Genomic DNA, 25,042 nt, shown 5'->3' with positions numbered 1-25,042 from the left:
GTGAACATTCATTAAATTGTAAGTTATAATAAGGGAAGGGAAAGCAGACACTAGATTTAAGCCACCCCTCTGTTTTTCATCATCCAGTGACATATCTTTTTACTTGGCTTGCATATGGTTTTAAAAATGTGGGATTGAATTAAGGTTAATCATTTAATGTTATCTAGTGTTGAATAGCTGATTTTCAGAACTAGCCATCTTTATAATTGAAAAACAACTCAGTGTAACTGGAACTTTTTAAGTAAATTGAAAAATATTCACATATATATGTATGTAGTCCTATAACTTGATTGATAATAGAAGATGAAAATTTTGATACTCTAACATTTCAAAATCAACCAAAGCCCAGAGAAAACTGGTTTTTTTTTTTAGAACTGTAATGATGGAAGAAGATGTTTTTGCTATTAATGGTATAGCTGCTGGTTCTTGCTGATCTTTGCCTGTAGCCAGTGTGTTAGTTCTGAAACTTGAGGGCTGTGGGCTTGAAAATGTAACACTATTCTTTCCTCTTGCCTCTTTTTAAGTATGTTACAAGCTTTGCACAAGGTACTGTCTTTTTAAACTTTTCAAGTAGAGTTTATTGAGATATAATTTACGTAAAATAAAATTTATTCTTTTTTATTTGGGAATTTTACTATATATTATGTTGGTGGTTACACAATTCTATACAGTTACCAAAATACATCACAAACTTCACTTAAAACTAAGAAATTTATTATATGTAGATAATGCTTTGATCATCAGGACATTCTCAAATCTAAATTTATTATGGCAGGTAGGCCATTGTATTCCCAAATGATTAAAATCTTTGCAGAATATAAACCATACTAAGACAAGATCTTTGACTATGGAAGAACAATACAAAGACACAGTCATTCTGTAATCATGTCTGTAATTGTGTAAGACAAGAACACAGTAAACACAACTAAATACCCTAAGGTGAATGATGAATACTTTCTTACCAGTGACAACTCTTTCCCTGCCTCCTGGATGAAAAGTATCAAGATAATCCTCACCAAATTGTCCTCACTTCATGACCCCATTTACTTCAGAACTGGCTTCCACATCAACCCTGCTTTAGGACTACACTGGCAGTCTTTGGCTAGTGGGCTTTGACAAGTTATTGTCTATCTCCACTTCTTCCTTCCTCCTTTTATTCCCTCTCTGTTTTCTGCCTGCCTTCTCCTTTTTCCTCGTCCTTGAGGTCCTGACATTTCAGGCCCCTAAGTGCTATATTCTTTGAGTTTTCTTTTTTTACTGTTTGGTATGTTTTTTTTTTTTTTTTAAGTTACTCATATGGAGATGTTTCTTATCTATTTGCTTTTCCTAACATTCTTTTTTAAAAATATTTTATTTATTTATTCATGGGAGACATAGAGAGAGGCAGAGACACAGGCAGAGGGAGAAGCAGGCTCCATGCAAGGAGCCCGATGTGGGACTCGATCCCGGGTCCCCAGGATCACACCCTGGGCTGCAGGCAGCGCTAAACCGCTGCGCCACCAGGGCTGCCCTGCTTTTCCTAACATGCTTAAGGAAGAATAGAAAAATGCTTCTTCCATACAAGTAAATGCTCAGACTAGGCCACAATGACCCAGAAGAATATCTTACAAAAGTATAATACATAAGCAGGCCCATAAGATATGTTTTCCCTTACAATAAAGTTTTTTTTGGTATACACTGGCCATATCGACTCACTGTTTAAATTGATCCTGATTCCTAAAGTTTAGTGAAAGATTACTTTTCTCTGAAACTTTTATATCATCCATAAAAGCCATAATTAAATGACATTTAAGGCATGCTTCTCTCTGAATCTACTCATGAGATAAACTTATCAGTTGGATTTCATTGGCTTTCTAATCCATATGCTAAGTGATTTATACTTGTGATCCTTCTTTGAAAATATGATTTACATTTAAAGGCTTAAGTTTAAATTATGCAATAAGCAAAACTTTGAAAAAGGGCTGTTTTATAAAATTAACAAAACTTCATCAAAGAGAGTTTACTTCTTTGCCATCATTCCTGTAGTACAGAATCTAAATTGGAAATATTCGTATTTACTCTAATATTTGAATGTGATTTTGAAAATGTGAGGAAATCTCCTTTTGTTGTTTTACAGTATCATTGTTACCATGACTTCCTAGAAAGCAGCCGTATTCTCACTTACTTATATTTCTTATTTCTAGTGAAAACTCAAATGCAACAAGGATTAATCTCTATAGCTGCCCGCACTGTTATTACGCATCTGGTAAATCACTTGGGCCATTATCCAATGAGTGGTGGTCCTGCTATGTTAACAAGTCAGGTGTGTGAAAATCATGACAATCATTACAGTGAAAGTACTGAACTTTCTCCTGAACTCTTTGAGAGCCCAAATATCCAGTTCTTTGTATTGAACAATACAACCTTAGTGTCCTGTATCCAGATCAGATCAGAAGAGAGTATCCCCGGAGGAGGTTTATCTGCTGGCCTTGCGTCGGCCAATTCAAATGTCAGAATCATAGTACGTGATCTGTCCGGGAAATATTCATGGGATTCTGCCATCCTGTATGGACCACCTCCTGTGAGTGGCTTGTCAGAACCTACGTCTCTTATACTTTCATTGTCTCGCCAAGAGAAGCCAGAAGAGCCTCCTACATCTAATGAATGCTTAGAAGATATAACAGTAAATGATGGGATTTCCCTCCAGTTTAAAAGAGGTTTTAGAGAAACTGTACCAACTTGGGATACCATAAGAGATGAAGAGGATGTTCTTGACGAGCTTTTGCAGTATTTAGGTATAACTAGTCCTGAGTGCTTACAGAGAACTGGAATCTCACTTAATATTCCTGCTCCACAACCTGTGTGCATTTCTGAAAAACAGGAAAATGATGTTATTAATGCTATCCTTAAGCAGCATACAGAGGAAAAAGAATTTGTTGAGAAACACTTTAATGACTTAAACATGAAAGCTGTGGAACAAGATGAACCAACACCTCAAAAGCCTCAGTCAGCATTTTATTATTGCAGATTGCTGCTTAGTATATTGGGAATGAATTCCTGGGACAAAAGGTAAGAATAAAAGATAAATTTTTCTTTTACATTAGTCTTATTCATCTTTTGCTCAAGCATTTTAGTCTGTCTTCTCGTCTTTACTAATTAGTTCCTTGGCTTTGGACCAGATTTTTTTTTTTTCCCTTTTTGAGACTACTGAGTTTTATCAGGATTCAAGGGAATAAAAAGATAACTCAATAAATTAACTATTAACATTTTCATAATGATGAGTAGAACTCTTTGACTTAGAAATTATAGCTCATAAAATTGAAAAAAAAATCTTATTTTTCCAACCTTCATGTAAGCTAATAGGAAAAACTAGTTTTTCTTATAATACTTCTGACACCAAATATGTGGGTTTTCCACACCAGGCAGTTCCAGCATTAATTAGAGTTAGCACAAGCAGAGTAAAGGCTCAGACCCACAAGACTGCCCCCCCACTTCAGACACCAGTTGAAAGTCCATGCTTCTGACCAACTGTCTATAAATCAGATAACTATCTCCTCAGGTTTGATAATTAGCTATAATGGCTCACAAAACATTTACTTATGTTTAGCAGTTTATTATAAAAGGTAGTTAAAGGACCCCAGACTGATGAAGAAGTACGTAATATGAAGTCTGGAAGTCTCTCAAGCACAGGTGCTTCTGTTCCTGTGGAGTTGGGGTCTACCACCATGCCAGCATATTGAATTGAGTTGACTAACCAGGAAGCTCTTTGAACCTCATAGTTTAGGTATTATTATGGAAGCATTTTCTCGTAAGCATATAGGGATGGCTGAAAGTTCTAAACTTCTAACCGTGGTTTGTGCTTTCTGATGATTAATCCCCATCCTGAAGCTACTCAGGAGCCCACCAAGCATCACCTCATCAGAACAAAAGATTCTCCTTTTACCAAGGAAATTGCAAGGGATTTAGGAACTATATGTAAGATGTTCCTGTTATGTTCATCACTCAAGAAGTTACAAGGGTTTCAGGAGTTCTGTGTCAGGAACTGAGGCAGAGCCCAAATATATATTTCTTATTATATCACATAAGCATAACCGATTTTTTAGCCATATAGCAATATGATCTCTTCTTGTTTGTATCAGAGAAGTTAACTCAAGATTTATCATCTAATCAAGAAAGGAATCTGTATCTCATGTTCTAAAATTTTGTTTTTTACACATGTTGCAAAAGCCTCATTGAAAGTTTGCAGTAAGCACAAATTTATTCATGTAAGTTGGGTAAGAATTAAACCAAAAGGCTTTATTTAGATTTAAATCAGAAATACTAGGTTAGAGTCATTTTTTCTTGTTCAGTTTGTAGTAGGAGGGGAGCTCAGGTATCAGTGGACAAATAAATCTTTAAGAATTTAAAAGCAGGTGAAGCACTGAAATGGAGTCTACTTGCTTGACTAGTGTTTAAATCTTATTTAATTTAAACCCTTCCATTTATTAGAAGGGAGTATTCTTTGCTTTATGAGGAAGACGTGTTATGTCAGGAACACAATTTGCCTTATGGTACGTCCAAATGTAGGTAATTGCCACTCATGTAAGTGCATTCTACTCTCTCTTGATGTAGGATGGCCCATATATTGTCTTGAGAAAAATTAAAGGTGGGAAGCTATGTTTTACCACAACAAGCATTGATTTCATGAATATAATTAGTACATATTTAGCACGTATTGAATGTTTTTGGTAAAAGTTTTACATTGCTTCATAGCATAAAAAATTGCCTCTAAGGTAAAACAAGGAAGAGAGCAAATTCCATCTGGATTACATATGCTTACTCAGTAATTATTTAAATTTTGTGAGTATTTTATTTCTCATTAGGAGCAACTTTCTTAAATATTTTTAGGAAACTCTTGAAAAGGAACCTGCGGATACTTCTATTTTCCTGGTTGTGAGTTTCAGAAGCTCACAGCATCTGCAGGGAAAAATTGGAAGTGACTAGTGGATCATAATCCACTAACAGAAATCTATTTAGAAATTGGTAGACAGGGATCCCTGGGTGGCACAGCGGTTTGGCGCCTGCCTTTGGCCCAGGGCGCGATCCTGGAGACCCGGGATCGGATCCCACGTCGGGCTCCCGGTGCATGGAGCCTGCTTCTCCCTCTGCCTGTGTCTCTGCCTCTCTCTCTCTCTCTCTCTCTCTCTCTCTGTGACTATCAGGAATAAATAAATAAAATCTTTAAAAAAAAAAAAAAAAAAGAAAAGAAATTGGTAGACATAATGATAGATTCTTTACATATTTTTTTAACGGCCTGTTCTCCTTTGTGTTACAAGTATGAAAAAGCAAGAAAAGTGTTTAAGGGTTGCATGAGTAGAGTGGAAAATATTTCTGGTACCATCATGTCATTCACTGCAAAGGTGATGAAAATCTTTTTTTAGGAGGAGCTTTCATCTCCTGAAGAAAAATGAGAAACTACTTAGAGAACTTAGGAACTTGGATTCAAGACAGTGGTAAGTTGTTGGGGAACCTTCAGATTTATAACTAGCAACTGACAGCTATTTCTATTTATGTGTAAATAATACTGTATTGTTAACTTTCTGAGCAGAAACTATATTTCATTTCCATATACCTTTAAATAACAAACTTTTTGAAAAAACACAGGGCTACACTAAAATGGTATCTTTGAATTGTTTATACTTTTTTATGCATTTCAGAATTCTTTTGATTGTAGAAATCTAGTTGAACTTATAAAATGTTCTTTGGTTTACCCATACTAAGATGTTCCAAATATACTCTTTTTGATTAGTGTCAGAGGTCTCAAGTGAAATGACTGGTGAATATAAACTAGTACTTACAAAAAATATTAATGTAACAAAGAAGATAGATTTAGGTTATTATATTACTATAAACCTGATTTCTCATTAAGCTTTTGGGTGTGTATCTATTTACATGTGGCTTTTTATGTGTAAAATCTTATTATATCATAATTTTAATGATATCTAGTTCTTGATGTACATGAACAAGACTTCTGGGAAACCAGTACTAGATACTGCAAAATATTACTTCACCAGGGATCCCTGGGTGGTGCAGCGGTTTAGTCCTGCCTTTGGCCCAGGGCGCGATCCTGGAGACCTGGGATCAAATCCCACGTCGGGCTCCCGGTGCACAGAGCCTGCTTCTCCCTCTGCCTATGTCTCTGCCTCTCTCTCTCTCTCTCTCTCTCTCTCTCTCTGTGTGTGACTATCATAAAAAAAAAAAAAAAATATTACTTCACTGGAATTTGTGTAAGGTTGACATGTATATTTGCTACTTTCTTGTCTAGTCTCTAAATAAAATTTATGGATAAGTACTTTTTTGGCAGTCTAACTAGAAACACGTTAATAAAGCAATGCTTTTAATGTTACCATTATGAAGAATGTCTGTATTTCTGAGATTTCAAATCCACAACCTACTTAATATCCATATCTCATGCTCTCACATCTTAGTTGATGTTTCATACTTTTATGTTTCCAGTTTTTTGCTTTTTCCATTCTCACAGTCAATCTGCCACTTATCTCTGCTTTCACTAGTCCTGTCAGAAACTTCCATATTGTCAACTATAAAAATACCATTTCTGGCATCTTCAAAATGATTCTTCCACTAAAGTTTTTATATGTACATATGTATGTGTATATATATATATATATATATATGGCTGGAATCAATTCTCTTCAGAATCTTTTTTTTTTTTTTTTAGATTTTATGCATTAGGGAAAAAAAGATTTTATTCATTAGAGAGTGTGCACACATATGAGTGGAGGAGTGAGGAGCAGAGGGAGAGAATCTCAAGCAGACTTTCTGCTCAGTATGGAGCCTGATGTGGAGCTCCATCTCATGCTTGAGATCATGACCTGAGCCAAAACCAAGAGTCAGGGGCTTAACTAATTGAGCCATGCAAGCAGCCTTGATCTGAATCATTGACATCTACTTTATCCACTCCTAGGCAGTAGTGTATTACTAGAGAAAATGATCAAACCAGCGTGGTGTAGGGAGTGACTGTAGATTCATGCTCCTTTACTTCAGCAGTACCTTCTCTACTGTCTGACAGATTTCTTATCCCTTTTTCACTTCTTACTTTGCTGCTTAGAGTAATTATTGTAAACCACTTCTTTGCTCTCCAAGCCCTTCATTATAGTCAAAAGATGATCTCTACACTAACCTCACTGAGGATTCAATTCAAATGTTTGACCTCCTATATGAAAGCCAATCTGGTAGACGACTAGTTCCTAACCTCTCTTCCTCCACACATCAATCAAAAAAAGCAAAGCATCTTGCCAGCACTATTGTATAGGATTGCAAAGTAAACAAGATCATTCATTCCTTTCCCACATCAAACAGCTCCACCTTATAACTCTTTAAAATTTCTATATTGAGACATCTTTTCTTGCTTACCTACAGTTTCAGAAATCACCTGCCCCCAACCTGTACTACTTCCTCCGTTCTCTGCTTCTCTAGGATCTTCAAAAAGCTAATCATTCTTTATCTTGTATTTCTACTTACCCCTTTACCATAAGCACACTTGTTACCTTCCTTTAAACAAAACAAAATTATCCTCAGTTACTGTCCTTTCAAGGTATCCCTTTCATGCATTTTTACTACCAAAATTTATGAGAAAATAGAATCTTTACTCACTTCTTTGGTTTAGTGGGTTTTAGCTTTTCTCAGAATAATCTTTTAAAAATAATGTTTAATTTCTCTAGTTATAATAGAAAATATACAATATAAAAATAAACCATATACTTCTAACACTATTCTTAACATTTGTTTATGTATTTTCAGCCTTTTCTTTTTTGATATGCATATGATTTGTTTTACAAAACTGGAATCATAGTAATATATGTATACAGTAAGTTGTTATCTTTTAAAAAGGACTTTATCATATTGTGAGCATTTTTCTCAGGCATTTTGATACTTTCCAAAAATAATTTTTATGGCGCCAAGTTTCATGATTATTGGACATTCATTTTTAATATCTTGCACTAGGTTAGATTCCTAGAAATAGAATTATTACATCAAAGCATAAGAACTTATTTCAGGCCATACATATTACAAAATTACTTTTCACTAACTACTAATTTCTAATCCTACCAACATTATGTAAGAATACTTGTATAACTTCAGCCTGGCCAATGTAAGGTATTAGTCACATTTTCTAAACCTTTCCTAGCTTGAGAGGCAGATCATGTTCTCTTTAATTTATACTTCTTTACCACTAGTGAAGTTAGTATTTTTCATGTATTTATAAGAAATTTTAATCTTTTTCAAATACTTTCTTAGTGTCCTTTTTCTGTTTAAAAGGAAATTTTTCGGGATCCCTGGGTGGCGCAGCGGTTTGGCGCCTGCCTTTGGCCCAGGGCGCGATCCTGGAGACCCGAGATCGAATCCCACATCAGGCTCCCGGTGCATGGAGCCTGCTTCTCCCTCTGCCTATGTCTCTGCCTCTCTCTCTCTCTCTCTCTCTGTGTGACTATCATAAATAAATAAAAATTTAAAAAAATAAAAATAAAAAAAAATAAAAGGAAATTTTTCTTAATTGCAAGAGCTCTCCTATATATGTCTGTCTATCTAAGGATTAACTTTTATACTTATTGTGAGAGTTTTCCCAATTAGTTGTTTGGCTTTCGGTTTTCAACAACTTCACATTGTTCATTTTTATGTAAGTATATTTCTCAATCTTTTTTCTTTGGCTTTTTTTCAGTTGCTTAGTGTGCTTTTTTGAATTAATTCTGTCTTGAAATCAATTAAATGTTCTATATTTTCTTCAAGATCCATAATTACTTGGTTGAAATGGTAATTTTATATTTCTTTTTTCTGGAATACATTTTAGTTTATGGAATAAGAAATGGAACTAGCTTGAATATTGAAGAATAGTCTTTCTATAATTATTGAATAATCCATACTTTTCTCATTGAATTGATGTGTTTCCTTTATCAAATATTAACCTGTTTATGTTCATTTCTTTTTTCTTTTTTAAGATTTTTTATTTATTCATGAGAGACAGAGAGAGGGAGGCAGAGACGTAAGCAGAGGGAGAAGCAGGCTCCATGCAGGGAGCCCAATGTGGGACTCAATCCTGGGTCCCCCAGATCATGTCCTGGGCTGAAGGCGGCGCTAACCTGCTGAGCCACCTAGGCTGCCCCCTGTTCATTTCTGTTGAATTGTTTATCAATTTTATGCAGATGTTAGTGTTTAATTTATTATGGCTTTACAAGTAATATCTGATAGACCCAGTCTTCTTCACACTATTCAGACATATAGCTTCTTTTCTTAGATATTCTCACCTGTTTATTCTTCTAGATACGTTAGAATTATGCTATTGTTTTCCAGAAAAAAAAATCCCATTGATAATTTGGTCTGATTTGCAATAAAACTTTCATGTGGAAAATTTTCACACTTGCTATCATCATTCTTCCCCTTCATAATCATGGCATGTTTTTCATTTATTCTGGCATCCGGACATTACTTTTTGAGGTATTGTTGTGATGCTATTCTAAATAGAGTTTTCTTCCCATTATATTTTGCTATCTAAGTTCTTTAGTGAATTCTCTTATTTATTTTAAGCATTTTATAGTTGTCTATTAGGATCTTTTTAGGTATAAATTTTTTTTTGGTATAAAATTATCTTACTGATAATCTCTTTTCTAAAACTCATGCCTATTTTATATCCTGTTTAATTGCATTGACTAGAACTTGGACTACAGTGTTAGTTATTGTAAGAGTGGACACCTTGTTATTGTAATCTTTTTCATCATCTATTCAACTTTTCATATAGTTTTGCTTTTTTAACCACTTGATGTATTTTGTACTTAATATCACTAGATTGCTAATATTAAATAATTCTTGCATCCTTGGAATTAACCTACTGAGCCATTTGACTTCCTATTGTGTTTAACTTGCTAGACTTGAATTTTGAATTAGGATATACTCCATTTCTAAGCATATTCTATGTTTATTTAATTTTTTATTTGTTCTTACTGTGTGCTTAGAATTAAGGTTTATACCAGCTTCATGAAATGAATATTTTCTGTTGTTTAAAAATTTGGAACAACTGGCAAAATTTCTAATTCTTTCAGTTTGTTCCATTGTTATTAGGCTCTGGGTTTTCTTTAAGTTCTTGAGTCAGTCTCAGCGTTTTTTGGTTTTTGTTTTTTTACAAAACTCCTTTTATTGACATTTTCAAAATGCATACTATTAGATTCATTCGTACATACATACATTTCATAATTCTGTTATATTCCTTTTCTCATTTTAGTTTTTTTGGGATTTTTTTTTTGGCTCTTTAAAAATTAATTTATGTATTCCCATATCATCCCTTTAGAGTTTTTTTACCTTAGTTTTATTGAGATAGAATTGGCATGCAACATTGTGATAGTTTATGGTTTAAACATAATAATTTATAGATACATATATATATATTGCAAAATGATTACCACAGTAAGGTTAACACATTCATCACCTCACATAGTTAATATTATTGTGATGAGAACTTTAAAAATCTGCTCTTTTAGCAACTTTTAAATATATAATATGTTAACTGTAGTTACCATGCTGTACTTTACTTCCTCAGAACTTATTCATCTCACAACTGGAAGTTTATACCCTTTGACCACCTTCACCCATTTTGCCCATTCCCCTCACTCCTGGAAATAGTCTGTTCTCTGTTCCTCTGAGTTCACTTTTTTCAGACTCAATATGTAAGTAAGAACGTAACAGTTATTTATTTTTTTCTGTCTGACATCATTTAGCATAATGCCCTCAAGGGCATCCAAGTTGTCACAAATGGCAGGATTTCCTTCTTTTGTCATGGCTGAATTCTATTGTATAGTTGGCTCTTGAACAACACAGGAATTAGGAACACCAGCCCCACAACAAACATCCCCACTCAGTTCAGTATCTGCATATAACTCTTGACTCTCTAAAAACTTAACTACTAATAGTCTACTGTTGACTAGAAGCCTTTCTTCAACATAAAGTCAATTAACATATATTTTGTATGTTATATGTGTTATATGTTGTATTCTTAAAGTAAGCATAGAAAAATATTAGAAAATACATTTACAGTACTGTACTGAATTTATTGAAAAAAAATTGGTTTATAAGTAGACCCATGCAGACCCTGTTATTCAAGGGTCAACTATACATGTATACCATATTTTCTTGATTCATTCATCTGTTGTTGTTGGATGCAGGTTGTTTTCATACCTTGGCTATTATAAATAATGCTGCAGTAAATATAGGGATGCAGATATCTTTTCAAGATAGTAATTTTGTTTCCTTTGGATATATGTCCAGAATTGGGATTGCTGGATCATGTAGTAATTATATTTTTAATTTTTTGTTTTCCATAAAGGCTGCATCAATTTACATTCCCACCAGCAGTTTACAACAAAGGTTGTCTTTTCTGTATATCCTCACCAACACTTGTTATCTCTTGTCTTTTTGATAATAGCCATTCTAACAGGTGTGAGGTAGTATTTCATTGTGGTTTTGATTTTTCATTTCTCCAATGATTAGTGATGATGAGCACCTTTTCATGTATCTTGGTCATTTGAATATCCTCTTTGGAAAAATGTGTCTTTGGGTCCTTATCCTTTTTTTTAGGCCCCCATTTCTTTTTTTGCCCATTTTAATTGGATCATTTGTTTTATTGCTGTTGAGTTGTATGAGTTCCTTAATATTTTGGATACTAACCCATTATCAGATACATATATATATAGTTGGCAAATATTTTCTTCCATTTCATAGATTGCCTTTTCACTTTATCATTGTTTTGCCATGCAGGAGCATTTTAGTTTGTTGTAGTCCCACTTGTTTTAAGTTTTGGTTTTGTTGCTTGTGCTTTCATATCTAAAAAATCATTGCCAAGACCAGTGTCAAAGAGCTTACCCTCTCTTTTTCCTCTAGGAGTTTTACAATATTAGGTCTTTAATATGTTTCAGGTTAGTTTTTGTGAGTGATATAAGGTAGGGGTCCAGTTTCATTCTTTTGCATATGAATATCTAGTTTTCCCCATACCATGTATTGAAGAGACCATCTTTCCTCAATTGATAATCTTGGCTCCCTTGTCAAATATTAGATGACTATATATGCATGGGTTTATCTCTGGACTTTCAGTTCTGTTCCATCTGTCTTTGTGTCTATCTTTATTTCAGTGTGATTTTGATAACTAGAGCTTTGTGGTATAGTTTAAAATCAGTAAGTGTGTTGCCTCTAGTTTTGTTATTCTTCTTCAGAATTGCTTTGGTTTCTTGAGGTCTTTTGTGGTTCCATATGAATTTTTGTATAGTTTTTCTCTTTCTGAAAAAAAAAATGCCATTGGAATCTTGATAGGGATTGCAATGAATCAATGCATTACTTTGGATAGTGTGAACATTTTAATATTCATGAACCACAGATTATCTTCTCTAATTTGTATCTTCATCAATGTCTCATAGTTTTCATTGTGGAGGTCCTTCATCTTGGTTAAATTTATTCCTAAGCAATTTTTTTGGATGCTATTATAAATGAGATTGTTTTCTTTTTCAGATAATTCATTGTTAGTGTATAGGAAAACAACTAATTTTTGTGTATTTTGCATTCTACAACTTTACTGAATTTCTTTACTAGTTCTAGCAGTTTTTTGATGGAATCTTTTGGATTTTCTTTGTATAAGATCATGTCATGTGCAAAAAGAGATAGTCCTACTACTTCTTTTCCCAATTCAGATGCTTTCTGTTTCTTGCTTGATTCCTCTGCTAGGACTTCCAATACAATGTTGAATAGGAGTGATGAGAGTGGATGCTCTCATCTTAGAAAAAAAAGTCTTTCAGCTTTTCACCATAGAGAATGATATTAGTTGTGCGCTATAAGATATGGCCTTAATTATGTTGAGGTTTATTCCTTCTATGTCCACTTTGTTGAGAGTGTTTATCGTGAATGAATATTGAATTTTGTCATATTAACATGTAATTTTCTTTTCTTGTAGTATTTTTACCTAGCTTTGGTATCAAGGTAATGCTCTCCTGGTAAAATGAGTTTGGAAGTATTCCTACCTTTTCACTTTCTGGAAGAGTTTGAGAAGAGTTGGTATTAATTCTTTGAGTATTGGGTAGAAATCTCAGTGAAACCATCTGGTACTGGGCTTTTCTTTGTTGGGAAGTTTTTGATTACTGCGTCCATCTACTTACGTGTTTCTGGTCTGTTTAGATTTTCAGTAGGTTGTAAATTCCTAGGAGCCTATCCATTTCTTTTAGGTTGTCCAGTTTTTGGCAAATAGCTTTATTGTAGTCTCTTATTTGCATTTCTATAGTATCATTTGTAACATCTTTCATTTATAGTAATATTTATTTGGGTCCTTTTTTTTTTTGTCTAGCTAAAAGCTTGTTAAAATTGTTTATTTTCAAAGACTCAGCTCTTGGTTTTGTTTGTGTCTTCTTTATTTCATTTTTTTCTTCTCTAATTTTTATTATTTCCTTTCTTCAGTTTTTGGGCTTAAGTTCTTTTTCTAGTTCCTTTAGGTGTAAAATTAGTGGTTTATTTGCGATACTTCTTTTTTTCTTGATGTGTGCATTTATCACTATGAGCTCTCCTCTGGGAACTGCTTTTGTTGCATTCCTAAGTTATGGTTTGTTGCATTTCCTCTTTTGTTTATTTCAAGATGGTTTGAATTTCTCTGTTGATTTCTTCTTTGATCCATTGGTTGTTCAGGAGTGTGTCATTTAGTTTCCATGTATTTGTGAATTTTTCAGTTTTCTTCCTGTTTATTGATTTCTAGTTTAATTCGTTTGTGTTGGAAAAGATATGTGATACAATTTCTTTCTTCCTGAATTTGTAGAGACTTGTGTGTTTTAGTATATGATCTATCCTAGAAAATGTTCCATGTGCACTTGAGAAGAATGTGTATTCTGCTGCTGTTGGGCAGAATGTTCTGTATATGTCTGTTAAGTCCAGTTAGTCTGAGGTATTGTTTAAATTCATTTATTTGATTTCCTATCTGGATGATCTGTCAGTTGAGAGTGGGGTATTAAAGTTCCCAACTGTTATTGTATTACTATTTTCCTTTTCCTCTAGTATTTTGTTTATATATTTAGGTGCTGTAATGTTGGGTGCATAATTATTTATAATTGTTATATTTTTGATGGATTGACCCCTTTAACTTTATGGTAGTGACTTTATTTTACCATTTTTAACTCACAGTCTATTTTGTCTGATATAAATATAGCTACCTTTGCTTTCTTTTGATTACCATTTGCTTAAAATATTGTTTTCTGTCCCTTAGATTTCTCATTCTCTATATGTCCTTAAAGCTAAAATGAGTCTCTTGTAAGCAGTATATCATTTGGATCTCATGGTTTTGTCCCTTCAGCCATTCTGTGTCTTTTGATTGAAAAATATAATCTATTTACATTTAAAGTAATGTTGAGAGGTTGTTGAGAGGTAAAAATACCATTTTTCATTGTTTTCTTATTTGTAGATCCTTTGTGTTTTGTTTTCCCTCTTGGCGTCTTCATTTGTGATTTAAAGACTTTTTGTAGTAGTATGTTTGAGTCCTTTATCATAGCCTTTTGTGTATCTACTACAGATTTTTCCTTTGTGGTTACCATGCAAGGCTTACATAACATTTTATGTAAACATTTTAAGCTGACTTTACAACTTGATAGATGGCATACAGGAAATTTATACTTCTTCCTCACATTTTTGGTTATTAATGTTATATCTTTTTAATATTTTTATATTATATATCCAAACAAATTATTATGCTTATGGTTATTTTTTTAAGATTTTACTTATTTATTCATGAGAAATAGAGAGAGGCAGACACATAGGCAGAGGGGGAAGCAGGCTCCCTGCAGTGAGCCTGATGTGGAACTTGATCCCAGGGACACGCCCTGAGCCAAAGGCAGTCGCTCAACCACTGAGCCACCCAGGCGTCCCTATGTTCTGTTTTCTAACTCATTAATTTTTGTCTTTTGTTTTTATTTATAAGCTTATCTTCTTTTTCTTCTAGAATTGAATGTTTTTATCTTAGTTTTAGTCTTTATTTTTTAACAATAAAATGGTCTTAGGCTTTAAAATTTTTCAGAGTGTAATTCCTGTCCATTTTTTTAGTCTCAGCTTAAACATCATTTTTCTGAAATCCTTTCTCTAAACTACCTGTAACATTTTACCTTCCTCCCCAGTCTATGTTTGGATCATCCATGTGCTGTCACAGAGCCCTGTAACGCACTTCCCTGTCATAACATTTATCACACTATTAGTATTACTATTAGTATTCTTAGATATTCTTATTCTTTCTAAAACAATTATAATAATTCTCTAAATAGGGCAGCCCAGGTGGCTCAGTGGTTTAGCACCGCCTTCAGCCCAGGGTATGATCCTGGAGAGACCTGGGATTGAGTCCCACATCAGGCTCCCAGCATGGAGCCTGCTTCTCCCTCTGCCAGTGTCTCTGCCCCCTCTCTATGTCTCTCATGAATAAATAAATAAAATCTTTAAAAAAAAAAAAAAACTTAAAAAAATAATTTTCTAAATAATATGTGAGTTCTCATATCCTAACTCTTCCCCATAATAATTTATCTTTGGTACTAGATGGTAAAGTCCATGAGGGCAGGAATCATAACTCTTGCTGTCTTATTCACCATGCGTTCTTGGACCTCAAGGCTCTACTGAAACTATCCTTCTGACAGTATCTTGACCATCAGGTCTAAAATTTTCTCAGTCCTCACCAGGCCTTTTGATTTATCTAATTAACTAAATTTAATTTAATAAGCATTTTAAAAGATTATAGCAATTTTAGATTTACAGAACAATTGATTGCAAAGTAGAGAGTTCCCACATATCCTTTTTACCCTACACAGTTTTTCTAGCTGTTATACTAGTGTGGTAACATTTGTTAAAATTGATGAAACAGTATTGCTATATTAACTGAAGTCCATAGTTTACATTAGAGTTCATTCTCTGTGTTGTACATTGTATGCATTTTGACAAATGTATAGAAATAGGTATCCACTGTGATAGTATCCTATGAAACAGTTTCACTGCCCAAAAAAAAAACCCCTGAATATTACATCCCCAAATTTTAGTACTATTGTCTTGTCTTTAAAATGTTCTTCTCCCCTGTAACACTGTAGTTACTGTATTCAACTCCTAATTCTCTAATTATTCCAAGTTTATCTTCACTGGCTCATCTTTTATCTCCTAACACCCTAACATAGTTATCCCTCTCATTGGGATATCTCTCCCTATCTTATCAACCATTCTTTCCATGTACTTTTGTCTCTCAATTCTCAGCATGATTTTGCAGCTACTTATTGCAAATTTTTAACCTGCCTCCGTATTACCATTTCCAGGTCACCATTTCATTCCCGAGTCAGATCCTCATAATTTTCTTGATTATGTTTAGAAATATTTCAGTCACCCAAGCTTGACCATTTCCTTTCTCTTGCCCTTAGATTTTTATAACCATTGTACCAGTTCTTATTATCTCTTCCTCTCTCTTTTCTTTGGTTTCCTTCCCACAACCCCTTGATTCATGTCATTACTTTAAAGAGATTGTTAGAAAGTGGGGGAAATAAAGTCTATCAGCACCATTTTTCCAACAGTATTTGCTTACTTTGGGTGTCTGTCACATTTTGGTATTTCTCGCAATATTTCAAACTTTTTTATTGTATTTGGGGTTTTCGGGGGGTTTATTTTAATGAAAAAAATTTAGATTTATAGCTGGCTGGACTCAGTTTAGATGATCCCAATTTTGTTGGCAACATCCAAAGCATCATAGTCAGGAGCTGGTTGAACATATGCTTTCTTCTCTCCATCAGGCCTGATCAAGGTGTTGACCTTGGCCACATCAGTGTCATAGAGCTTCTTCACAGCCTGTTTGATAGGGTGCTTATTGGCCTTGATATCCACAATGAACACAAGTGTGTTGTCTTCTGTTTTCTTCATGGCTGACTCAGTAGTCAGGGGGAACTTGATGATGGCATAGTGATCAAGCTTGTCTCTCCTGGGGATGCTCTTTTGAGGATATTTAGGCTGCCTTCAGAAATGCAGGATCTTGGGTTGTCAGAATGTAGGTGATGTACAGATCTTTTTTTTTTTTTTTTTTTTTTTTTGGTGACTGCACGCCTTTCAGCACCGCTTTCTTAGCTTTCAGAGCCTTTGCTTTGGCTTCAACTTTGGGAGGGGCAGGGGCTTCCTTCTTTGCCTTCAGCGCCATCTTTGTGAAAGGGCCATTGTATTTGTTATGGTGATCTATTATCAGTGGTTATGACTTGCTGAAAGCTCAGATGATGACTAACATTTTTTAGCAAAAAAAAGGTTTGTTTTTTTTTTTTTTAGACATAATGCCATTGCACACCTAATAAACTACAGTACAATGTAAACATAACTTTTATATACACTAGGGGAAAAAACTCATTTGATTTTATTGCTATATTCGCTTTACTGTAGCCTAGAACTAAACCTGCAGTATCTCTGTGGTATGCCTGTACTTACTTGTCTGATGGGCTAGGGAGGAAAAATGAAAAGTTACATTGTTTATACTCTTTTCTCCCTGTACCATTTATAGATCCTTTATTTTCTTTGACTAGATTAACTGATTGCTGTTGCTTGTGGTTGAACCACCAGATATTTTTATTTCAAATCTCAAAATTTGTATTACCATTTCTATTGCTGACTTCACTTGGAATTTTCCAATAGTGTAAGCTCATAATATTTTGTCAGTTCTATACATATTCTTATATGGTTGCATATAAGTTGCAAGTTCATTAATGTTCTGGGGTTTTTTCTGGTATCTTTCCCTTGGTATTCATTATTGCACATATTAAGCTAATAGCAGTATACCAAACATTTTAGCAGCTGTAACTAGGTAAGTAGAAAAATATAAAGGAATGGTAAAGGATTAAAATTTGACATGAAGGGCAGCTGAGCTCTGCTTTTACAAATAGTAGGAAGGTCACAGATAATATAAAGAAGATTTCTCTTTTATTTTTGCATTGTAAAGATTTATGTTCTATTTTTTCCTACATGGCACATTTTTCTCCCAGCTTTTAAATTTATATAGTATTAGGTGAACATTTTTGTCTTTTCAATTTTAAAAATTGTGATTCAGGAGTTCTAATTGATAGCCCTTTACCTGAAAAAAATGAAAAAGTTTGAAATATTGCAAGAATTACCAAAATGTGATAGAGACACAAGGTAAGAACATTGAGAAGTTCCCTTTCTGTTAGGATCAGGATTTACATATAGTGGATCATGCTTCCAAGTTAAAATCTTAACAGCTTTCTTGAGATATACTTCTTACACCATATAATTTACTCCTTTTTAAAGTGTACATGTTTTTAGTATATTCACAGAGTTGTTCAACTGTCACAACAACCTGATTTTAGAATATTTTAGTCCCTTCAAAAGGAATCCCCAGTAACTCCTCATTACCACCACTCCTCCTCCCCCACTCCCCAGCTCTAGACAACCCTAATCTACTTTCTATTTCTATAGATGTGCCTATACTGGACATTTCATATAAAAGGAGTTAAATAACATATGGTCTTTTGTGGCAGGCTGCTTAGCATAGTGTTTTCAAAGTTCATCCATATTGCAGTGTTCTCAGCACTTCATTTCTTGTTGCAGAATAATATTACACTGTATGGATATACTACATTTTGTTTATCCAGTCATCAGTTGATGGACATTTGGGTTGGTTTCACTTTTTGGATATTATGGATAATAACTGCTTTTGAACATTCATGTGCAGTTTTTTGCCCTGGATGCTAGTTTTATAAACTTTTTGAAAGATTTTTATAGATTTAGACCTTATATTAAGATAGATGATGCATTTTGTTTGTCATTGCTGGTGTGAGGTAAGAAGTGGCAAGGTAAGAATCTACCTTATTCTTTTGCTTGTACATATCCAGTTGCCCCGACACTATTTCTTGAAAAGACTCTTCCAATGAAATTGTCTTGGTATCTTTGTCAAAAAAGCAATGATGATAAATATAAGGTTTTATTTCTAAATCAAAGATTCTGTTCCATACAGATCTATTTGTCTCTTCTTATGACACTACTGCAGTACATTGATTGCCACCACTTTGTAGCAAGTCTTAAAATTGGGAATTATGAATCCTACAGTTTTGTCTTCTTTTTTAAGATAGTTATGGCTATTCTGGATCTTTTGTATCCAGATAGATGAATTTTAAGATGAGCCTGATAATTTCTACCAAAATAGGAGCTGGGATTTTGGTAGGGATTCCATTAAGTTTGTAGATCAGTTTAGGGGTATTATCTTAACAATATTAAGTCTTTTGGTCCATGAATGGGATTTTTTTAAGATCTTTAATCTCTTTTGACAATGTTTTATAATTTTCAGAGTATAAGTTTTGTACTTTAGTTTTTACAGTATAAGTTTTATACTTTTTATTAAATGCTTTTGTACTTGTTTAAACAATTTATTATTTTTGGGTGGTATGGTATTATAAAAATAATTTTCTTAATTTTGCTTTGTTCATTGTTGGTATATAGAAATACAATTCATTTTTGCATGTGGATATTGTATCCTGAACCCTGCTGAACTCATTTAATAGCTCTAAAAACTTTTCAGTGGGTTCCTTAGGATTTTCTGTATACAAAATTATCTCATCTGCAAGTGGAGGTGGTTTTACTTATTCCTTTTTAATCACATTACTAATTCAGTCTCTTTGTAATTGATCTACTCAGGAGTTCTTTCTCCTCTTGAGTTGGATTTAGTAATTTGTGTCTCTCTAGATATTTTTCCATTTAATCTGTGTTATCTGATTTGTTGGCATATAGTTGTTCATGGTTTTCCCTTATAGTCCTTTTTATTTCTGTACCATATGTATAGTGATGTCTCTTCGTTAGTTTCTGATTTTAGGAATTGGGCTCATCTCTTTTTCTTGTTGAGTCTAACTATAAGGTTATCAATTTTGTTTATCATCTCAACCAATTTTTAGTTTCATTTATTTTTCTCTCTTGTTTTCTGTTCTTTTTGTTGTTGTTTCCTGTTCTTTTTTATTTTATTTCCACTCTAGTCTTTATTATTTCCTTCTTCTGCTTGCTTTGATTTTAGTTGCTATTTTTCTAGTTTCTTAAGGTGGAAGGCTTAGTTATTGATACAAGATCTTTTCATCTCTTTTTAACATAGGCATTTATATCTATAAATTTACCAGTCAGCACTGCTTTGCATGCATGCCATCAATTTTGGTATGTTATGTTTTCATTTTCATCATCTCTGGGAGTTTTCTTATAACCCTTGACATTTATTCTTTCAGTTATTCAGGAATATATTGTTTCATATCTACATATATGTGAAATTCCCAGAATTTTTTTTATTGATTTTAATTTCATTGCATTGTGATTAGAAAATAACTTTTGCATAATTTCAGTCCTTTCAAGTTTATTGAGGCTTGTTTTCTGACCTACCATATGGTCCATCCTGTAGGATGTTCCTGTATTCTATAGAAGAATATGTGTTCTGCTACTGTTTTATGGAGTGTTGTATAAATGTCTTTTAGGTCTAGTTCCATTTACAGTCTTACTGAAGTCTTTTGTTTCCCTGTTGATATTCTCTTAATTGTTTTGTCCATTATTGAAAGTGGGGTATTGAAGTTGTCAACTATGATTGTAGAAATGTCTGTTTCTGCCTCCAGTTCTATTTTTGCTTCATGTATTTTGAAGCTTTCTGTTAAGTGCATGTGTATTTTTAATTTTCATATCTTCCTAGTAGGTTGACCTTTTAACATTATGAAATGTCTCTTTATCACTAATGTTTTTCATTTTAAAGTTTAATATTAATATAGCCACTCCAGGTTTCTTGGTTACTGTTTGCATGGTGTCTTTTTCCATTTATTTTACTTTCAGTGTTATTTGTGTCTTTGACTCGAAAGTGCATTGCTTGCATTTGTTTGTCTTTTAGTGATTTGGCTGAACTAATCCTGCAAAGTCTATTTCCTTACAATATGTGCAGCCTTGGCTCTCCCTGCTCAAAAATTGTAAAATGTTTTTTATCTTTTAGCAGGGCTGCCACAGGTTCTCCTTGGGGTTGGCATAATCTATCATTAATCAAAGTTTGTACTTTGGCCCCCTTAACCAGTTAAGTTTTTGGTTTTGGATGTATGTGTGGCTTAGAGGCCACTGTCATATTCAGAGTGGTTTTTTTTGTTGGTTTTTTTTTTTTTTTTTTTTTTTTTTTTTTTTTTGTCCCATGTTTACCCAGAGACTAGTGGTTAGAGGTTTGCTCTCTGGTTGTTCCAAAAAGGGTACAATATTGGATATACACAGTCTTCTAGACTGCCATGGTTGACTGGATGTTGTTTTTAAGTTGTGGCTTCCTGGGAGTTAACCCTGAGTTCAGGTAGAATATCTGTGAGACTTTACCTTGTGTTGATAGGTCTACATGCTTTCATGTCTGTCCTGTATCTTACTCTGATAGCTCTCATGTGGGTACAAGGTAGTACCTGTGCATATGCTTCTTGACCCATAGATTTCACTGTGTTCCCAAGAGGACCCTTCTTGGCTATCTCTTCCTACTTCTCTCCATTAAAACTTCAGGCCACTCTGCTGTTTTACTTGTGTCTGGAAGTGCTAATTTCTCTTAATGGCTTTCCACCATGCTCTTTCTTGTTTTTGACAAACCCATAGGCACGGAGTTGTCCAAGCTCTGTTTCAAAATCAAATCATTCCCCTCGGGCAGAGCTGCTGCTGAATTCTTTGTCTTTATGACCTGTTTCACCCTAAGCAGAACACAAGTAGTGGCCAAACTCTGCCACTATACCTCACCTGGGGTCAAGGACCAACTTCTCTTGGAGTATAACACTCTCACTCTATAAGTGAACAGTTAGAGAGGGATTGGCAGTTCTTCATCTTCTTAGCTTTCCCCTACTGGTGTGAAACCTCTGGCCTACTGGTAAGCTAGCATGGGCAAGATTGGGACAAACTCAGCCTTTTGCACCTAGAGCTTCCATTGTAAGAGAGGAAGCTGGATGAGTTAAGGGAGACATGGTTCTCTTAGCCACAGCTGCCTGGAATAGATCTTATGCAGCATGGAGCTGAGGAAGATGAGAAACACAGCCAGCAGCCTGTGTCTGCCAGGGTGAAACCATATTCCCAGTCTGGGAACTGGAGGGGAGAGGGAACCCTTATCTTGGCCTGAGTTGAATGCCCAGGGTAAAGGTATAATGTGGAAGTAAAGAGGTAGGGTGAGCAGTTGTGGCTCAGATACCAACGACTCACTCTGTTCTTAGTAGATTGGTAGATTTTCTTGAATGAATGTTTTTCCATTTGCTATATGTCCTAAGGATGATATGCAGAGACTTAAAATGATTTTTTTAAAAATCATTTTCACTACTTAAATTGATATTTTGCTTGGGAAAGGGTCCACCAAGATATTTAATCTGTAATTCTGGAAGTTTCCCTTGCCCCCCAAATTATATTTTATTACTTAGATTATCCTAACAATACATTGAATATACCAAAAGTTACCCAAGTTTTCACCACATAAAGTGAAATATTGCTATTAGTGAAAGCAGCTAAAATATCTTTGTTCCTGATTTTAAGTTGCTGAAATTGAAAACCACAACCATGACCTTACAACTTCCTCAAGATATGTGGGAAAAAATCTGGTTATCTGACTAACTTTTTAAAATAATTTCAATTCTTACTTACTTGTTGTTGGATATGGTTTGTTTGCTTACTTTTTAATTTATACATACTATAGTAGTGAAAACATTACCTCTGATCATAAAATTTATTAGCCCATGCTTTGTTAAATCAATCACTTGGACCAAATGTAGTGTGCCCTAGTTAACTTGGAAAGCCAAATGGCATACAAAAAAAATTTGTTTTTATGAACATTTTTAATTTGAGGGAGATCTAAAAAGAAAGTATCTGAGAACTTGTCACTTATTCCATCCAGTTCTATAATATTTGTGTATAAATTTCTTACTCTGTACTTTGAAGAAAGGGATCGTTTCTCAGTCATCTCTGTACTTCTACTTAGTTTTATTTCTAAAACACATCTGTTTATCTCTGAGATTTGACCACATTGCACAACAGATAACTCCTCAGATGCTTCATGCATTCACTCATCTTTCCTGATACTCTTACTCCTCTTCATTTGTCAGATCTCACTTTCCTTTACCCAATTCATTTGTTACTTTCTCTCCTTTAAGTGTCTCTCTGTTTCTCCAGTCAGAAGTAATCACACCTTTCTTTTGTTCCACTGGCAAGTTTTAACTTTTTTAATTTTTTACTTATAATTGCATATCTTTCTCTAGATTATAAGATTTAATGCATCTTCATCTTTTAATTGCCTCATACTTTGTACATTGAACTTAATTGGATTAATGAATAGATAAATTAATGATTAAGTGAATGGTGTAACCTTTTGTTTTACAGTCGAGAGACTCACAAGATCGCAGTATTTTATGTTGCTGAAGGACAAGAAGATAAACATTCCATTCTCACCAATACAGGAGGAAGTCAAGCATATGAAGATTTTGTAGCTGGTCTTGGTTGGGAGGTTCGTTTTTAAATTATATCAGATATCATTGTATTTTTATTTAGAAGCAATGGTTTTCTATTTCTTTCTAGCTTATTTTAGAAGAATTACTTTAAGATACTCAACACCTTAATGCCAGGTTTGTTATTGTTTCTGCTTTATATTTCATCCTCATAATTTTTTAATTTTATTTATTTATTCATGAGAGACACAGAGAGAGAGAGGCAGAGACACAACACAGGCAGAGGGAGAAGCAGGCTCCATGCAGGAAGCCCAATGTGGGACTAGATCCCCGGTCTCCAGGATCATGCCCTGGGCTGAAGGCGGCGCTAAACCGCTGAGCCACCTGGGCTGCCCTATATTTCATCTTCAAAGACTGGAACAGGTCAGAGTTCGAAAGGAAAGTTGTTAACTTTTTTTTTATAAGTGAGTATATTGTTAAAGAGTATTAAACTTATTAACTCATAGGTTTAGGAGATCTGGATTTTCCTCACAACTGTGAACACTAGACAAGGGGTCTTCACACTAAGATATGAACATCTTTAATACTATACCAAGGCTTTTAAGGGTCACATTGGCTTGGTTAGTTTTGAGGAGATTAATTTCCAGATCCTAAATTTAAAGCCTAAGAACGCTTTTTCAGTCTCTTGCCTCATCTTTTCTGTTCTTCAACTCTGTAAAAGAAAGGCATACCACATACCCACCCAAGTCCTACATTACCCCCAGAAAGGTTTGTCACCCAAAAATAAAGTTCATTTAAGAAGGCATGTTCTGAGAGGGTCTCTGACAGCAAATCAAGAAATATTCAAAGGCACTGCACTTTATGTCATCCTGATAACCAGCTCATGTCAAGGTTCCTGTACCAAATATGTGTATCTTAGTATCGTAATTCAGAAGGGAGGTATTTGTCATAGAGACTTGTGTTAATATGTTTACTTAAATTGACACATGAAGTGTCAGACATTTTCTAACAAAGTGAATTTGATGACAGCTGATTGATACATCATTAAGTTAATAGCAGACATTTTATATATATTGTATCAGCCAAATCTGTAGCTCTACAATTTTGATGAATCTATATTTAAAGCACATATACATGTAACATACAGTATACTAGAAATTATAATTTTTGCAACAGTTTAAACTTGTGATGAAATTTTTCATTATAGTTGTCAATTTAATACACAGTTTCTTAAAATTCTTGTAGAGAGTACATGAGCAAAATTGTTGAAGACCACTGTACTAGACTAGACTATAAGACCTTCCTAGAGGGCAGGCACTTTTATCTCATCGATTTTTTTTTAATTTTTATTTATTTATGATAGTCACACAGAGAGAAAGAGAGAGGCAGAGACATAGAGGGAGAAGCAGGCTCCATGCTCCGGGAGCCCGATGTGGGATTTGATCCCGGGTCCCCAGGATCGTGCCCTGGGCCAAAGGCAGGCGCTAAACCGCTGCGCTACCCGGGGATCCATCTTTTTAAAAGATATCTAGATGCCTTGTACAGTGTTTAGTACATAAGCTTCTAGCATTCAGTATATATATCTTTATGGC

The 25,042-nt window shown here is 34.3% G+C and overlaps 1 protein-coding gene across 13 annotated transcripts in view; it reads left to right on the top strand.

Annotated features, from left to right (window-relative positions):
- RALGAPA1 (Ral GTPase activating protein catalytic subunit alpha 1) overlaps positions 1 to 25,042 on the top strand; it is a 242,244-nt gene that overhangs the window by 154,135 nt on the left and 63,067 nt on the right. For all 13 annotated transcript variants that reach the window (XM_072838277.1, XM_072838278.1, XM_072838267.1 and 10 more), the window contains 3 exons: positions 2,184 to 3,048; positions 5,400 to 5,471; positions 23,386 to 23,509. In XM_072838277.1, the coding sequence (XP_072694378.1) occupies positions 2,184 to 3,048; positions 5,400 to 5,471; positions 23,386 to 23,509 (1,061 nt within the window). The remainder of the gene's footprint in view (positions 1 to 2,183; positions 3,049 to 5,399; positions 5,472 to 23,385; positions 23,510 to 25,042) is intronic.

Source organism: Canis lupus, chromosome 9, assembly GCF_048164855.1.
Source record: "Canis lupus baileyi chromosome 9, mCanLup2.hap1, whole genome shotgun sequence".
Classification (NCBI taxonomy): Eukaryota; Metazoa; Chordata; class Mammalia; order Carnivora; family Canidae; genus Canis; species Canis lupus.
This window is presented reverse-complemented; position numbering and strand designations above follow the sequence as displayed.